Below are 15,823 nucleotides of genomic sequence, written 5' to 3'. Positions count from 1 at the left end.
TTCTAAACATTGAGAAGAAAAAGACCAGTATAGTTAACGCACACCAAAACGAAGCCCTCCATAGATGACGAGAGAACAACTTCATCCATACCAAATATAATAGCAACTCTTGTGCCGCCAAAGAAACACTGTGCCGAACGCGAAAACGTCAACTATAGGAAAGAAAATGGCATTTACATCTCAAAAAAGATGAGATTGAATGGTTTCGAGAGAAGATTCCATAGACCCACAACAACACATAATCACATGTCGTCTTCCTGAAAGCGGAATAAGTACATGAAGCGAGAATTATTGGAAAAATTTCGTCACTAGTCGTATTAACTCACACTCATTCTGTTCAAAATATAGTCTATAGCCATTTCCTCGTTTTTGTCGCATGCCAAGTACGCCTACAAAATTGTAAAGCAAAACTCCATACCGATCATATGAACAACAAAGAGCACTAGCAAGTAAGTATATCATCCACAATTTAATTTACAGGCATTAAGAATGAGAAGGGGAGAGGACAACTCTATATCACATCAAGTTTCAAAGTATTTGCTTCTAATAAATACATACGTCAAAACCAGAAATAATAATTTAATAATAAACTCCATCATGAGCAACAAACACTAGACGCAGCGTTTTCGCACTAGTGCCCAGCTGCGTTGTGAAGTTTCGCTCAATCACCTACGTAATCATCTGCGAGTTGATATGCATTTAAACTGCTATAAATGTGAAAAAAAAACAAGTAATCAAATGAATTATCCCTTCGTTTCAAACTTATCAAAATAAGTGCTAAAATCGGTCACCTCAATGATTAGTCCATCCGAAACCCGAAAACCAAGCGATTTAATACGTTGAATGGCAGCAGCTTCTTGTTCTGTAAGGTCAATCACATGGCGGCCAGAATACGGATTCGGGTTCGCACCTGTTTCTCCACCACCAGCAGGCTACAAAATGAAACTTGGATTTAAACTAAAATTCTGGAATAATTCGAGTCGAAAAATAAATAAATAATTCAGTAATTTCAACTTAAATTCTCTGTGGTAGCCAATATGGTTGCTTTTACTATGCATAATTATTAAAGCGTTTTCATTGTGAACGGAGAACGCCAGAAGAATACTTTTAGGAAACTTTTTCCACACGATTTCTAAGTGAACATAAACATCAGTTATATGTGGGTCGAAATGGAGATAAGTATTTTACAACAAAAAAAAAACAGCTCCTGGTCGAAAAATTGGAAATGGATTGGATATTAAGATGCAAGGGTAGCGAAGATGTGTACTATGACGATGGAAGATTTTTGAAGTAATTTTAGATGTTAGATTGCAACATTGTCTTAAAGGCATCACCCCACGAATCTGAGGTGGTGCAGATTTCAGGTGGAGTATTCGTATACGGGATGGGAGACTACGAAGAGGGGGGTGATTCTGTCTATTTCTTCCTAATTGCCGTAAAAAACGGCCCGGAAGATACGGCTTCATTCGTTTTGGCGCACCATTTTGCACAAGAGGTTCGACTGGAGCGCGCCAGTCTTGTGCGGCGCCGCATCTTCCGGGCCGTTTTTTACGGCAATTAGCAAGAAATGGACTGAATCACCTTCCTCTCCGTAGTCTCCCATCCCGTATACGAATACTCCACCTGAAATCTGCACCACCTCAGATTCGTGGGGTGATGCCTTTAAAGTCAGCATAGCACGAATCTGACGTGGTGAGGGAATCCACGGCAAAAGCTAGAGATGGAGTTGTAGATTGATTCCGCAATCTACGACCACGAATAAAGTTTGTCCTCCGGAAATCCATACCACGTCAGATTCTTGGGCTGACGCCTCTAAACGAAGTCCAGTTTGGTACTCGCTGAATCAGTGAAATTCTTCTTCAACTGAAAAGAGAACGACAAGTTCTCATAAGATGACAGTCAGGTGAAAGCAACGTGTTGTGGTTAATCTTAACATTCAACTTCTAGTGTAGTAGGTTTTTAGGTGGAACCCCCACCAAGTGTTAGACGTTTCGGTTGTTTTGCCGTTTTCAGAGGTTGACTCAAACGATCTTACGCTAACATAATACCACAACACATTTTATATTATTATTTCCATCCTATACCTTCCTGTGGAGTCAACTTCGGAGAAGTTTTTCCGCTATTTGTTCGGCTCGTCTCGTGTCAGCTTCATCAATGCAAGGCGCATGTCAACCATTCTCTCATATTTCACCACCTCTGATTGCAACCTTGTTTTCACTGAGGACAAACGACACATTTTTCACAGATACAGAATCTGTCGTATAATCTGTTTTAACAAGCTAACTTTAGATCTCCGCGTAGAGAATAAGCACTAAAATTGCATCTTTTAAGTGTACTTGAACAACGTTATGTCGAGCAGTGGAAATGAAGGCATTAGGAGTAAAATGAAGGCAAAACAAGTTTGTCTTTGTTGCTTCTTGCGAGGGCTGCCGATTTTGCGGATTCAACAGCAATTCGCACAAGAGGTTTTCGAAACTAGTCCTTGCGATTCATGAGATTTGTAGCCGACAGTACATATAGGAGGTCAAAACTACATGAAACGGGAGTGTAGTTACACGAGCGGTCACACCGCAGCAATACGGCTTTTAACCGCAGCGGCCTGCGAGCGGTCTGCCTGGCAACTTGCCAAAATCAGGTGAAGTGACGTGAAGGGGCTGACATTGGCCGCAACTTTTTCTGTTCATTTTTTTTTTGCTTTTCTTTCTGGTTTTTTCGTCGTTTAGGTTTCTTTTTTCGTATTTTTGTTATGCTTGCTGCATTTATTTTTGTTATGTAGATGCATATTGTATTTGTATTCTTCTTAATTTGGTGCACTGTTTTTGTTCATATATTTAGTTCCCTGTTAATGTGTTTTTTTTGTTTGTAAGTGAGAGAAGATAGAAGCAGGAAAAGGACATTAACATAGAAATAAATACAATTTTGAACCAAATTTCAGAAGTAAAACATGAACAAAAACTATACAATAAGTTAAGAAAGATACAGATACAGTTTAGATCCACAAAACAAAAGCAAATACAGCAAACATAAAAAATACGAAACAAGAAAGTTAAAAGACGAAAAAACCAGAAAGAAAAGGAAAAAAATGAAAACAAACAAAAAATTGCAACCATTAACTATCCGAATAACGCCACTTCACGTCACTTTGGCAAATTGCCAAGCAAACCGCTCGCAGGACGCTGCGACCGGTTTAAAACCGCGTTGCTCCAGGACGGCCGCTCGTATAACTGCACTCCTGCTTCATATCGCTTTAACCCGACTATTCTTTCCTCGATTGATTGATTATTCTGGATAACTTCCATCAAATCTGGATTCACAGCAACGAATTGCTGGAGCCCATAAAACTTTAACAAAAAAGGAGACAGAAGGAAAGGATTACTCGAAAAAGCGAGGAAAAGTACAGAATGTATTATGAATCGAATATGAAGCATCAATTAATCTACCTCTTCTGAGGGACCCAACCGGGATGTTGTTGTCAGGTCCAAATTTTTATGGTAAGCAATATCTCTATTTTGCACATATCAAGACATATTGAAGCAAAATTCAAGCCTCAATCTCAGTAATTTCTCATTATGATGGAAACGATCATTTGCACGATACCTGAGCAGCAGCAGAGCCGGGAGCGGCATTTAAAATACGCAGAAATTCGTCTTGATTATTCTGGATAACCTCCATCAAATCCGGATTCACAGCAGCGATTTGCTAAAACTCATAAAACTTCAAAAAAAAAAAGAAAAAAGAAAAGAAAAGAGATGGCAAACATATAATGCAGGGCAAAATGTTTGATGAAAGCAAAATCCGAATTACTTGAATGAGTGAAGGAAGGATCTCAGGATTCGAGCGGACAAGATTTCGGAGTTCCTCCATTTGCGGTAACTGACGAAGAATTTCTAGTTGAGATGCTGCACTTTCACCTGCAACATTCATACTTAAATGTTATAATAACCTGCTATTGAACACCTCTGTATCATAGAAGGTGTCACAATTACGCAATCTTTTTCGCTGCTTCTTTTTTTCAGCTTTCTCCCCTTTTTCTCAAGAGGAATGCAACGGACCATCCTTTAAGAATTCAAAAGTTAGAAGGCAATAATGACATTTTCAACATATCGGAATGTTTGGAACTTTCTGTCCATGAGAATTCCGTTTCTTATCAGAAAAAAGTTAGAGGACAAGCAAAGTAGGTAAGCAAAAGGCTCTACAATTCAGTTCTTGTGAGCGTGGATCTTTTCCTTTTCCTTGTTAAATTTCACAGCGGCACGCTCCAGTTTTTTTTTTAAACACCTTCTGCATTTTTTACCAATGATTCGTGAGACCGAAAAGGTAGTTTTTTTTTTTAAACACCTTCTGCATTTTTTACCAATGATTCGTGAGACCGCTTATTTGTTTTCGCTGATTTCATCCGATTATTAGGGATGAAATTAGAATTATTGGTTATAATGTGGGCGATACGCAGGGAAGATAATAGGTCACCGAAAACTGTCATCGTCACAGCACAAATACTCTATTTCGTCACTACACTTCATACTCGAAATTTTGAAGATAGTCCTCAAGATGAAAAGCTCCCAACAGCAGCCGACTTCCGGCCAGCTACTTCTCTTGGAAACGAAAAAATTACTAATCTATCCACAAGCTGTTTTCTCCGTATCTTGAGAAGTCAGAAAGGATAAAGTCACTGGCGTATTAATCCACTTAGGATGCGCCAACGCGCTTTACTGCAATCCGTAATCGTTGAGAATTTGGAGCGTGTGTTGGCCTGTAGAATGACTTGCGGGGGCCAATGATCAACTCAATGTTTTTATCCTCCCAGACAAGTCCTCTACCAATTTATCGACCCCGGAGGGATGAAAGGTTTGGTTTGCTCTAGGATGGTTTCGAACCCTCGATCGTGGCTACAACGGACCTCTAACCGACTGCGCCACACCCACTCCATCTTATAGAAGTGCAAACGATAAACATTACTAAATGATTTTTCAAAGTAAAACTGTAATTCTATCCTTAAAAAAAACGTTTTTGCTAAGGAATTGGGCGAGGTGCGAGTTAAGGAGGAATTCGATCCGATCGAAAATTAAAAGAATTCCGTCAAAGAGGGTCATTTGATTGAAAACCTCAATCGAAAAAATGAATTAAGTTACTGAGTATTAAGTATACTAAGTTTGTAGGAACAAAGTACTCTCTCAATTTTGTCTAGCGAATAGACGCTGAAACTAAAATGAAGGTACTTCTATTTCTTTGTATGGCTCGTGTTTTCCCCTTGCATCAAATAAAAAAGGAAACCCCTCGTCGTATCATTCTCATCACACCGAACCAGATACGTTTGTAGTTACTATGTGTTCTCGTTATTGACCCTAAGAAGTTCGCTATATTCCGTCCGTCAGATGTATCCACCCAACTCGCTAATTGACAATGTGGTGATTACCAGGCACTAATCGGCGTTACGGCCGTTAAAGATGAAAGAGTAGCGGAGAACCTCTTTCGCTTCCTTCTTCTTCACCTCCGACTTCAATAGGCATTTGTTCTTCATCTGGAATTCCGTTTAAAAGATACTCAACAGCACGATCTGGATTCCAAAAAGCAGCTCGAAGTGCAGCAACGACCTAGCCAAAGAAAGTACATTACTGGGGCACTAGACAGGGTTAACTTGACATTGTAAAGAGAGAAAGCACCTGGTCGCGAGGATAACCCATTGCCTGGATGGCGGTGATAGCTGACTCCTGATCAGAAGTGAATGCTGAAAATAGAGGCATGATGAACGCAAACTGAGAACTGATATGCACAGAAATCCAAATCTGGAAACTATATATATATATATATATGTATATACATGTATATATGTGTATATATGTATGTATACATGTATATGTATATATATATGTATGTATATATACATGTATATGTATATATATATGTATATATATATAAATATATATATAAACATATATGTATATATGTATTAAAGAGGCCAGTTGTTTTTATACCTTGAAAAAATTGATGTTTCAATACTACAATACTGTTGCAATGCTAATGGATCGACGTCATCGACAGAGGGAACTTCTCTTCAGAAAATCTGCCACACACGGGACATGTACGCGTCGGGCTCGCAGGGGATGCTGTGGTGGAACTGCTGTCCTGCAACCAACGGTCGACGCCGAAGTGCAAACGGGGCAACCCCAAGTTGGCCACCGCAAGAGAAAAGAGGCGCTTTGACCACTCACCGCCAACTTAGGCTCTGGGCTGGGATACGGTCCTTCATCCACCTTATTTCCAAGCCTCGCAACATCAGACTACCACTTGTTCTGGACATTTAAGCATACCCTGTAGCGAAAACTGTTCAACTCCTTCAATGGTCTTAAAGGCGCTTTTGAGTTGTTCTTTGAGTATCAGTCTCTCTGTCTCAGGTCCCAGGAAATTTCCCAAAAAATGGAACACCGTGATAAGCGTGAATAATTGAGGGATGTTCATTAATGTGTGAATAAGAATCTCTGGGACTGGTAAGGGTATGCGGGTAAAGAAAATAAGCAGCCAACCTAATATATACAAAAATTACAATCTAATATATACAAACGTAGGGCCGCTGTAAGAGTCGGTAAGTGATGAGACAATGATTACAGGTCGATTTTTCGAAACCTTCCTATTCGATTGCTCGACTTGGGATGTCTGAAAACGATGAATATGAAGAATGAAGGCCCGCCAATGAGTCGATCAATATTGGATTACGAACCAAGAAGTGAGTGGAATCTGTGTGTAGTCCGCACTACTGATGCCTTCAGCCAAGAGAAGCACCTGAGAAGGAGGTTGCGTCGTCAGCCCAAACGTGGTCGTGAGAACGAATGGACGTCAAGAGCGAAGTAGTTTGAAGAGGCGTAGGAGGACAAGGACCCGAGAAGAGCCTATACTCTGCTAAGCCAGAGTATAGGCTCTTCTCGACAAGATGAAAAGGTTTTTGCTTGATCTAAACACTGCCAACGGAGCCGCTGTGGGGGAGACAACGCTGTCCATTTGGAAAGCACATCCTAACTCCTTGCTGGATGGGCGAGGAAAAGCTGTCCCTGACTTCGTTAGCGTTCAAAAAATGCGGTCAGCGAAGAACCAACATGAAGACGGAGGTTCTGATTTGTACCCAGAAAATGAAGATCGGAAAATCTGGCGAGATGATGGAATTAGCGCATAAATGCTCAAATTTCTGTCTCTTTCTGTTCAATATGGATTGATGAAGGGATACCTGACCCTGAAACCGCTATCATAATTCTCCTCCACAAGAAGTTATCCGTCACGGAATCCAGGAATTACCTAGGAATATCACTGCTGCGTGTAATGTGGAAGGTTTTGAAGTGGATCATCTTGGATCGGATAGTCAAACATCGCGAAGAAACCACGAAACCGACGAACCAGACCGCCTTCGCCCTGGTCGATCGACTATTGATCAAATGTTTATTGTGACTGAAGCGTGGCAGCGTTATTCAAAGCCTTTACAGCTTTTTCGGAATTCGAAATCGCTTTCGACTCTCCTCATCGAGGCCATCTTCTCAAGGTCATTCGCGCCGATGGAGTTCCAGCAAAATCCGTACGCCTAATAAACGATATAAACAGAACAACAACTGCCGCGGTTAGGAAACCAGTTATGTGCTACGGCGTTCGAAGTGGAAACCGGAGGGAGAAAAGGGGCCGTGGCAGGACCTTTTCTGTTCAACTTTGCCATCAATGACATGATGCGAAGAACATTTAAGCAGTGTCCCTGCCGATGTCGTTTTAGCACCGTCTGCACGTCCCCTGGTGGATCTCGAGTACACCGCTAATGTGGTAACTGGTTCGCTTCAAGCAGCGCGGAGTTATAACTTATAACTGTTGTTAACCTTGCATCGACATTAGCTGCAATCTAAGGACTGCGACTCCGTCGTGATAAATGCAAGCAGAAGTTGTTTTCCTCGAGACCGTCAACGGGAATCTGGCTGAAATGACAACCTATTGAACAAACCTACTGATGAGTTCTGTTATTTGGACCATATGCTGAAAAACGACAGTAGCCACGAGAGAGATGTTTAGCAAAGATGCAGCAAAGTCAATTCGGCATTCAACTCATTGACCAAGTCCCCGTGGTCGGTTTATGCAATAGCAACGGACGTACAGATCCTATGGGAGCCATAAAAAAAGAACGAACAGGATCTGCTCTGATATATTTGAGGAAGACACACTCAAACCGTAATACCTGACTACCGATTAAGTCAAGTAAGTCAAATATCCCACGGATCACCTTCATTAAAGGGATCACAGCCGGTTAGTCGCGAAGCTACGTGGAGTGTTCCTAGGGGACTAATCACGAACTAAAACCGACCTTGTACTTGCCTTGTGACGCAGATAAACTCAGGGATGGACTTCCTGTTTCTGCTTTGCCAGGATCGGCTCATAGTACTATTGTAACTGGCACGTCGGTCCGGCCGAAGGCCAGCAATCAAGTGACTGGGAGGTGCAAAGGAGGGGTTTGGAGTCGCCTCCAACAAAAAACCTCCGCTTGTCCACTACGGGAAGGTACGAGAAGGAAACGAACATCCCCCAAAATTCATTTTTCACCAAAGGACTAAAGGCCTCCAACCTGCCCATGGGTTTTAAAATTTTACGCATGTCACAGTAAAAGAAAAAAGTCTCTTGATTCTGGAGGAAAGCATAGTACTAGGAAAGACGGGATTGGAGGAGTCATGTAGGCTACCGAAAAGGAAAGGGACTAGGACGACTATCTATATCTATATCTATCTGTACTTATAACGCACGTACGTTTGCATCGGAAGCGGCCATCCAAGATCTGATGATGCATACCAATAAGATTAAGTATGACGTCATCGGACTGATCGAAGACGAGACGATGCCACCCTCTCAACGCCATATATGAAACTGGAGAAGAACTGTTCTTAGGAACATGCGAAAGTAGAGGTGTTGGTGGAGTTGGCGTCCTTGTCAACGCGAGTATGTCAAAGAACATCGACTCTTACGAACAACTTACGGCCCGAATAGGACGTCTTCGAATAAGAAGATGTGGTCGAACGTCAGCTTTGACAATCTTCGTCGCTTACGCTTTGGTCAATTTTTTTCCGATTTCGAAAGTAGAGCATTTACAGTGGACGGAAAACTCCGCAAGAGACCATTCGCATCTGTCGGGCAGTGAGTAGTTCATTTTGTTCGCTAGATCTTAGAACAATCTGAGAGTCCGAGAATAGGTAAGGTGTCAACGGATCACATGTGCGCGACTTTAGAGCTTGGGAACAGGTGTAGGTGAGGCGCATAGCCAGCGTACACCAGTTTTCCAAGCCACCTTGGGTTCCAACTTCGCCATCGTTGTTTTTGCTTTTATCGAGGGGAGCATTCCTTTCGCAATCCTGAAAAACTTCATATCGAAACCCACGGCCTTCAATGGAATGACCAGGGGAGAACTTTTCCGAGCTTACGTTTCCGTGACGAATAAGACCATCAATGGGAACTCGCAATTCCAGAAATCCTCCTCTCTATGCCGAACCTGGAAGCCACCCGATTGAGGGTACCATAATGAAGTTGACGTCATCATCGTCAGTAAAAGAAATTGCCTGACAGATGTCGCTGTTGTACTGAAGTTTCGCACAAGATCGAACCATCGCCTTCTTCGAGGCAGATTTTCTTTCATACGGAGAGGAGAAAAAGCCGCGAAGTTCACAAATCGAACTCCAGGAACCATTATCGATTGCGAACTCTTCGATTCTTTTGTAGGCTTAATAGACGTAATGAATCGACGACGAATATGAACAAATATGAATAAAACCACCGAGAAACGAATGTCTCCGGAAACACTAGAGCTGATATGTCAACGTGGAGCTGCACCAGCCGCAGGCAAGAAAGAATCTTCCGCCAGTACTCGTCAACACCCTGGCGAGGCTCTTTATACGTCACCTGTCGGAATGCAAGGTTCCAAACAGTGGAAGACCAGCAAGGCCGTGTTCTTGCATAGAAGAAGAAGGGAGACCTACAAGACATCGGCATCTATCGCTCAATTTGCTTACTGTTTGTTATCCGCAAGCTCTCCACAAGAGTGATCCTAAACAGGATAGAAAGAGCATCACATGAAGGACGGCCAAACGAGCAAGCAGGGTTTCAAAAAGGCTTCAGTACAACCACATGCACACGGTTCAAAACTCATACAAGCATCACGAGAGTAAAAGATGCCGTTGTGTCTCACTTTCATCGACTTGAAGAAACACTTCGGTACAGTTGAGACAGAAGCGGTCGTGGAGACCTTGGACAACCAAAAGGTCTCTTCTCCATATAAAGTTCTATGTGAATTGTATAGCAACTTCTCAAAAAAAAAATTCCCCATTAACCAATCATGTCATAATCGACGTGAAGAAAGGGGTTCGTCAGGGTAACAATTTCACTCAAAATATTCAGTACCACTCTCGACAACGCGATTCGAGGATTGGAATGGGATAACACGGGAGTGAAAGCTGAGAGCCGGCATTTACACCACCTTCGTTTCGCTGATGACATCGTTTTGATAATATCAAGCATCAATCAGGCGAAACGGATGCTGGCCGAATTTGATGTAAGTCTTCATCTGAATCTAGACAAGACGATGTTTATGAGGAACGGATGGGTTTCTGATGACCCATTCACGCTCAACGGAAGGAATATATCCGAATGCTCGTGTTGTTGCGCGCTCGAGCAAATCGATAAACAGCGGGAGCACAGGTGAGATAGGTGAACTCAAATATCAAGAAGACATAGCACGACACGATATAGGTCGAGAAAGCCTTTTACTGCTCCAATGAAGATAAGAACACAGACTCAATACAGGGCAACCTTACCAGAGGGTTGATCAACGCCAAGCACCTTTTCCTTTATTCTTTCGTCTATAACAATACAATTGTTAGTAACTATTCTCTTCACGCTGCTTAATCTGTTGAAAACTGTTATATTTTCATTCGCTTGTTTATTAAGAAAAAATCCAGTGCAATACACAATGCAGCCGTAACAAAAAGCAATAACATAAAAGTTATTGGAAGACCATGCTAATCTGGTCACAGCTTCCCGAAAATGAAACTATGAACGTTATGTAAACATTCAAAACACAGGAATTGTGAACAAAACAGTTCGACGTTCCACGGTGGCCTACGTCAGAAAAGTGAGGAGCAAACTGTCGTAATTTGCAGTAGGTTAGAAACATAGCCAAAACTCTAACTTGCAGCGACATGACTGCGGGACAGCTTAATAACATATTCACTTATTAAAACCGTCCTAGTATGATGTTTTTAACCATCTTCAACAATATCGCGGATATATGACTAATAATGTGACTGAAAAATTTCCTCAACCAGTGATCTTTAAGAATCTGTAATTATAAGGAATGTGAATAATGCAAAAATCAGTGTTTGAAGCGTTAATTATTTGAATTTGACAGCATACCACGAAACTGACCATGTTGAGATCCCTTCATGAAAAGACAAGAGTAGGTACGTTCTTCACGACTGAGAGCGTGATAACGTTCAGTAATCCCCAGTAAAAAGAAAGAAAAGAAAAAGAAAAAGGCGCAAAAACAGTCTTAGTTGCACCAGACTCCCTAATCTACACCCCTTCCTCTATCTATCTAACACACCCAATTTCGTGATCCGTTGCGTTTAAGCCAAAAGTGTAGTAATTGTATAGAATGAGAGATTTAGAAGCAAGCAACTACGTGTCCTTATCTCTACCCTTGTATTTTCATGTAACCAGATTATTTCGTGAACCCTGTTGACTCGACAGTTACGGAAACAGAGGATTTTTTTCGTATGCAAACATTTATGTTGCAAGGAATTTCTTGCCTTTCCATGATGTACTTTAAATAATTAATGTAATAATGACCGCCTTCTATTTTCAAAAAAAAATTGAATCAAAAATGGATGCGAAGGCAGAGTGCGCGAAATTTCATCACGTAGACCTTAATGAAGATGAGCACAGTTGTACAGAAAGGAGTTGAAATTTCAAAAACAGAGACCCCATAAACAATCTCTCCTTCACTGAGAAGTTTGAGGAGGAGGTGAACTGTTAACTCTTCACCTCGAGAAAAGTCCGGCTACACTCTATCGTACCTATGCCCGCAGCCATTGGTTTGGCTTTCTGCTATTTCTAACCATCGACTGCGCACGCCGTGGAAAACTACTGCAGTTGCTCAAAACTCGCCCCTATGAATTATTCAGAAACAAACAACTAGATGCGAATCTTCCAAGAAAAAAATCAAAAAGGGAGAAATGTCGGAGGGAATTCAGGAAAGATACAAAAGAACATCAATGAAAGAAATTCTCCAGAACTTACATTGATGTGTCAGTGTTGCCTGCGTTGGTGGCGCCTGGGTTGTCGTTGCAGGAGGGTTGGGTTCATCAACAGAATCAGGCAGTACAACAGGCGCCGGTGCAACGGGTCCAGATGGACTGCTTTGTTTGTTTACATCTGTGCTAGCCCCTGAGTCAGATAAAGGAGTAACTGTTGGAGTCTGGGCGCAAACAGGCTCAGGCGCGACAGCGGGGACAGGCGCTGACTCAGGTGCCTTCCTCTAGAAGTAAGATTTCTTCAGAAAAAAAAACAACAATATGAAGTTTTAATCAAGATATAGAGCTGGGAAGGAGCGAAAAAATTTTGGCAGCAGAAAACGACAAAACAAGGAAAAATTCGAAATTTAAACAATTTGAACGCATATTTGCAAAAGTACAACTTTCCTCATACTGATTTATAACTCGCTTTCACATCTTCTTACGATAAAAATAAAAGTCAAACAAGAGAATAAATCTCTTATCCCTCCCTCTAGTCCCTTAAAGGCATCACCCCATGAATCTGAGGTGGTAAGGATTTCAGGTGGAGTATTCGTATATGTAGATTATGGAGAGGTGGGTGATTCCGTCCATTTCTTGCTATTTGGCGTAAAAAAAGGCCCGGAAAATGCGGCGTGTGCACACGGCTGGCGCGCTCCAGTCGAACTCGTTGTGGAAAATAGCACGATGGAACGCTCGAAGCCGTTATTTTCCGGACTGTTTTTTACCACATTTAGAAAGAAATAGACGGAATCCCCCCCCTCCTTAATCTACGATCCCGTATATATGAATACTCCACCTGAAATCCGTACTAGCTCAGATTCGTGGGGTGATGCCTTTAATCTATGAATCATTCAGGCCCTCTACCAGTATTCCGAACACATCTGCAAGACACTGAATAAAAGAACATTTTCAGCAGTTGAAAATTCTAATCTTTACAGAAAAATAGAACAATCATTTTGTGTATATAGCTGGGCTGAAACGACCTGAACCCTGATGCAATAGCACAAGCGGGTCCCTCTTTGATCGCAACCCACTAATTCACCAACGCCACTCTAATGGCAGCTGCTTTCACAATTGCACCGGGCTTCAGGCCATTTTGATAAATGTGCAAAATTGTCAACATGACAATCTGCAACTTCAAAACACCTGAGAAAAGGTAACAATACTGCCGAAAAAAGCGCTTACCCTTGACAACATAACAACCACAAACTTATTAGGATCGATATCGATTTGCTCAATCGTCATGACATCTTCAAGAATCTAAACTAACCATTCGAAGGAAAAAAATTGAGTTTGGATAATTAAGAACATCGAAAATCCAACTTTTCCATTGTAGATCAGTTTTTGGAGCTCCACTGCATAGTCGTCACCCTTTTCCTCAGCAATTTTTTTCTTAACCTCAGCAACCTGAATCAAACATCTAAACCATGCTCGCAGCCGCGATTTGTTAGACAGGCGTGCAGAAATGAAAGTGAAAGCAAAATCAACAACAAAAATCTTAGCGTTATATGTCACGGGAACACTGTATCATCTATCAAAACTCTAATTCAAGTGTTTTGATAGCCATAAGAGTTAGCTCTAAATTACGGCATAAGCACGCACCGTTAAGGAAGGCTCGAGATCCATCGTGAAAGACAATTGAGTGATAGTTCGAAAAGTGATAGTAGGCATAGTGCTGAAAAATGGTACGTATAAACAAAGAAATGGAACCACCCCTGTATTCATAATCTACGACCCTCTATAGGTATACTCCAACGGAAATCCATGCCACGCCAAATTCGTGGTCGCCACATTCTTTAAAAACTGCTTACGTCATAAAAAAAAGGACTCTTCAAAAAATTACTAGAACGGTTATTACTCCAAGAGAATTCGACGAGCAGTGTAGGTGGGGGAAGGCACTCAACCGCGCACCTATTTCTGGAAGTGAATAACTAAGTTAGTTAGTCGGCGCCCTAAAACCTAAGCCTGTCTTGAAGGATATATGACATGTAGGCTAAAGCTGCGAAAAGAAGAAAGGAAGAAAGAATTTCCAGAAAACAAAGTGCAGTTGAGTGGTTTGGATTTGTGAGTGAAGAGTGAATGACTGTTTTGAACAGACACGAGAAACGTCCAATTAATTCTTTTTGATGACTTAGAACATCAATGCCCAAGAAACGTTGGAGCACAATAAACAAGAGAAAACAGCGAAAACTAACAAAGAGAGTATGGAGGTGATATCGGCTCTAGTTGACTGAAAGAAAACTCCTTCGTTCTACCTCTATTGCACTCCATCATATTCATCTTCGCATGGTTCTACCGAATGCAACATAAAATAGTAAGATCACTGACGACTGTTGCGAAAAGGCGCACGAAATGCACTGTGAAGAATGCCCCCGTGATTGTGTGACAATGGGAAAGTTTTTGAAAAAAAAAACGCTGAAATGACAATGTAATGGCAAGAAAACTGCAAGAATAATAGTGATGACACCACAACAGATAAACAGCAACTTTACCGAGGACAAAATCCTAAACTGTCCATTTTACTCATTCAGATGAGGCGTAAGAAGGCAGAATAAAATAAACAATGACTTCGAAATAAAACTACAGCAAAATACGCACGAACAGCGGCAGAATCCGCCTCAAATTTTCGTTTCATGTTAAAGGAAACGTCATCACGACTACATACGGTCCCGCAAGGATGAACCTGTTTGTGTGGGAAAGGAACTGTGTTGCATTCGTTTGAGAGACGACTAGAGCGCGAAGGTTTATTTTCAAAACTATGATATTAAGATTGAAGTAGTCTTCTTCCTTCTATTCTTTGCTATTAAATGTAGATCCATTAGTTTCTGTCTATGGTAGTGGGCGGTTCTCTACCTTCTTTTTGATGGGCGACAGTGGCTGGGTACTTATTTTGGCACCATTGTTGTAGCTTTTTGGTTGTAGTTCACTCAACATTCTCACAAACACTTCGTAACGACGACTATTGTCCTTCGGGGCGATGGTGAGGTCGAGAGTAGTGTCGGCGTTGCTGATAAGGATGCTTCTTTGAGTTGATCCATGTGCTTTCTCAATCTCCCAGAAGTCGTTCCATCCTCACAATAGAAGTCAAACAGAGAAAACAGTGGGTTTGTCTAGACGAATTGCGAAGATTCTCATAATTCATCTGGAGATGAACTCTTTTTCCCGTTTCTGTTAGTTAAATTGCACAGTTAGCTACCAACGTCATGTTCACAATTCCATCTGATCGTAACGCACGATCCCCATTTTCACTCCTTTAGTAACGCGGGAGTAGAGTAAGAGCTTTCGTTGTGCCACGGAAAACGATCCCAATCGATTCTTGCTTCACGACACTCAGAAAAAAATGCCTTACAAGTTCCTTGCGGCTTGTGTCACTATGAATATTAATGCTCCATCTCGGCCAGATTCACTACAGCTTCGGTGGAAAAGAGCACTGCCCTCCTGTCGATAGGACGATGATCGGCGATTATGCCTACAGAAAAAGGATTTTGATGCATCTACGACTATGAAGTTATCTTAGTCGTGCAGAA

The 15,823-nt window shown here is 41.6% G+C and overlaps 1 protein-coding gene across 2 annotated transcripts; it reads right to left on the bottom strand.

Annotated features, from left to right (window-relative positions):
• Positions 1 to 242: 242 nt before the first annotated feature.
• RB195_018084 (uncharacterized protein) lies at positions 243 to 13,967 on the bottom strand (the record flags this gene model as incomplete). 2 transcript variants are annotated; one of them, XM_064185358.1, is made up of 12 exons in its annotated part: positions 243 to 257; positions 327 to 389; positions 792 to 862; positions 911 to 932; positions 3,598 to 3,699; positions 3,805 to 3,911; positions 5,465 to 5,591; positions 5,661 to 5,725; positions 12,301 to 12,538; positions 13,482 to 13,556; positions 13,620 to 13,703; positions 13,899 to 13,967. In XM_064185358.1, 12 exons carry the CDS (start codon positions 13,965 to 13,967, stop codon positions 243 to 245), a joined length of 1,038 nt encoding a protein of 345 aa, XP_064041239.1. The 2 variants fall into 2 exon arrangements, with proteins under 2 accessions (XP_064041239.1, XP_064041238.1); XM_064185357.1 differs by having other exon boundaries at positions 792 to 932.
• Between the last annotated feature and the right edge of the window lie 1,856 nt (positions 13,968 to 15,823).

The sequence above is a fragment of the Necator americanus genome, chromosome II (genome assembly GCF_031761385.1).
Source record: "Necator americanus strain Aroian chromosome II, whole genome shotgun sequence".
NCBI lineage: Eukaryota > Metazoa > Nematoda > Chromadorea > Rhabditida > Ancylostomatidae > Necator > Necator americanus.
The sequence above is the reverse complement of the archived record's forward strand: the minus strand, read 5'-3'. Positions and strand labels throughout refer to the sequence as shown.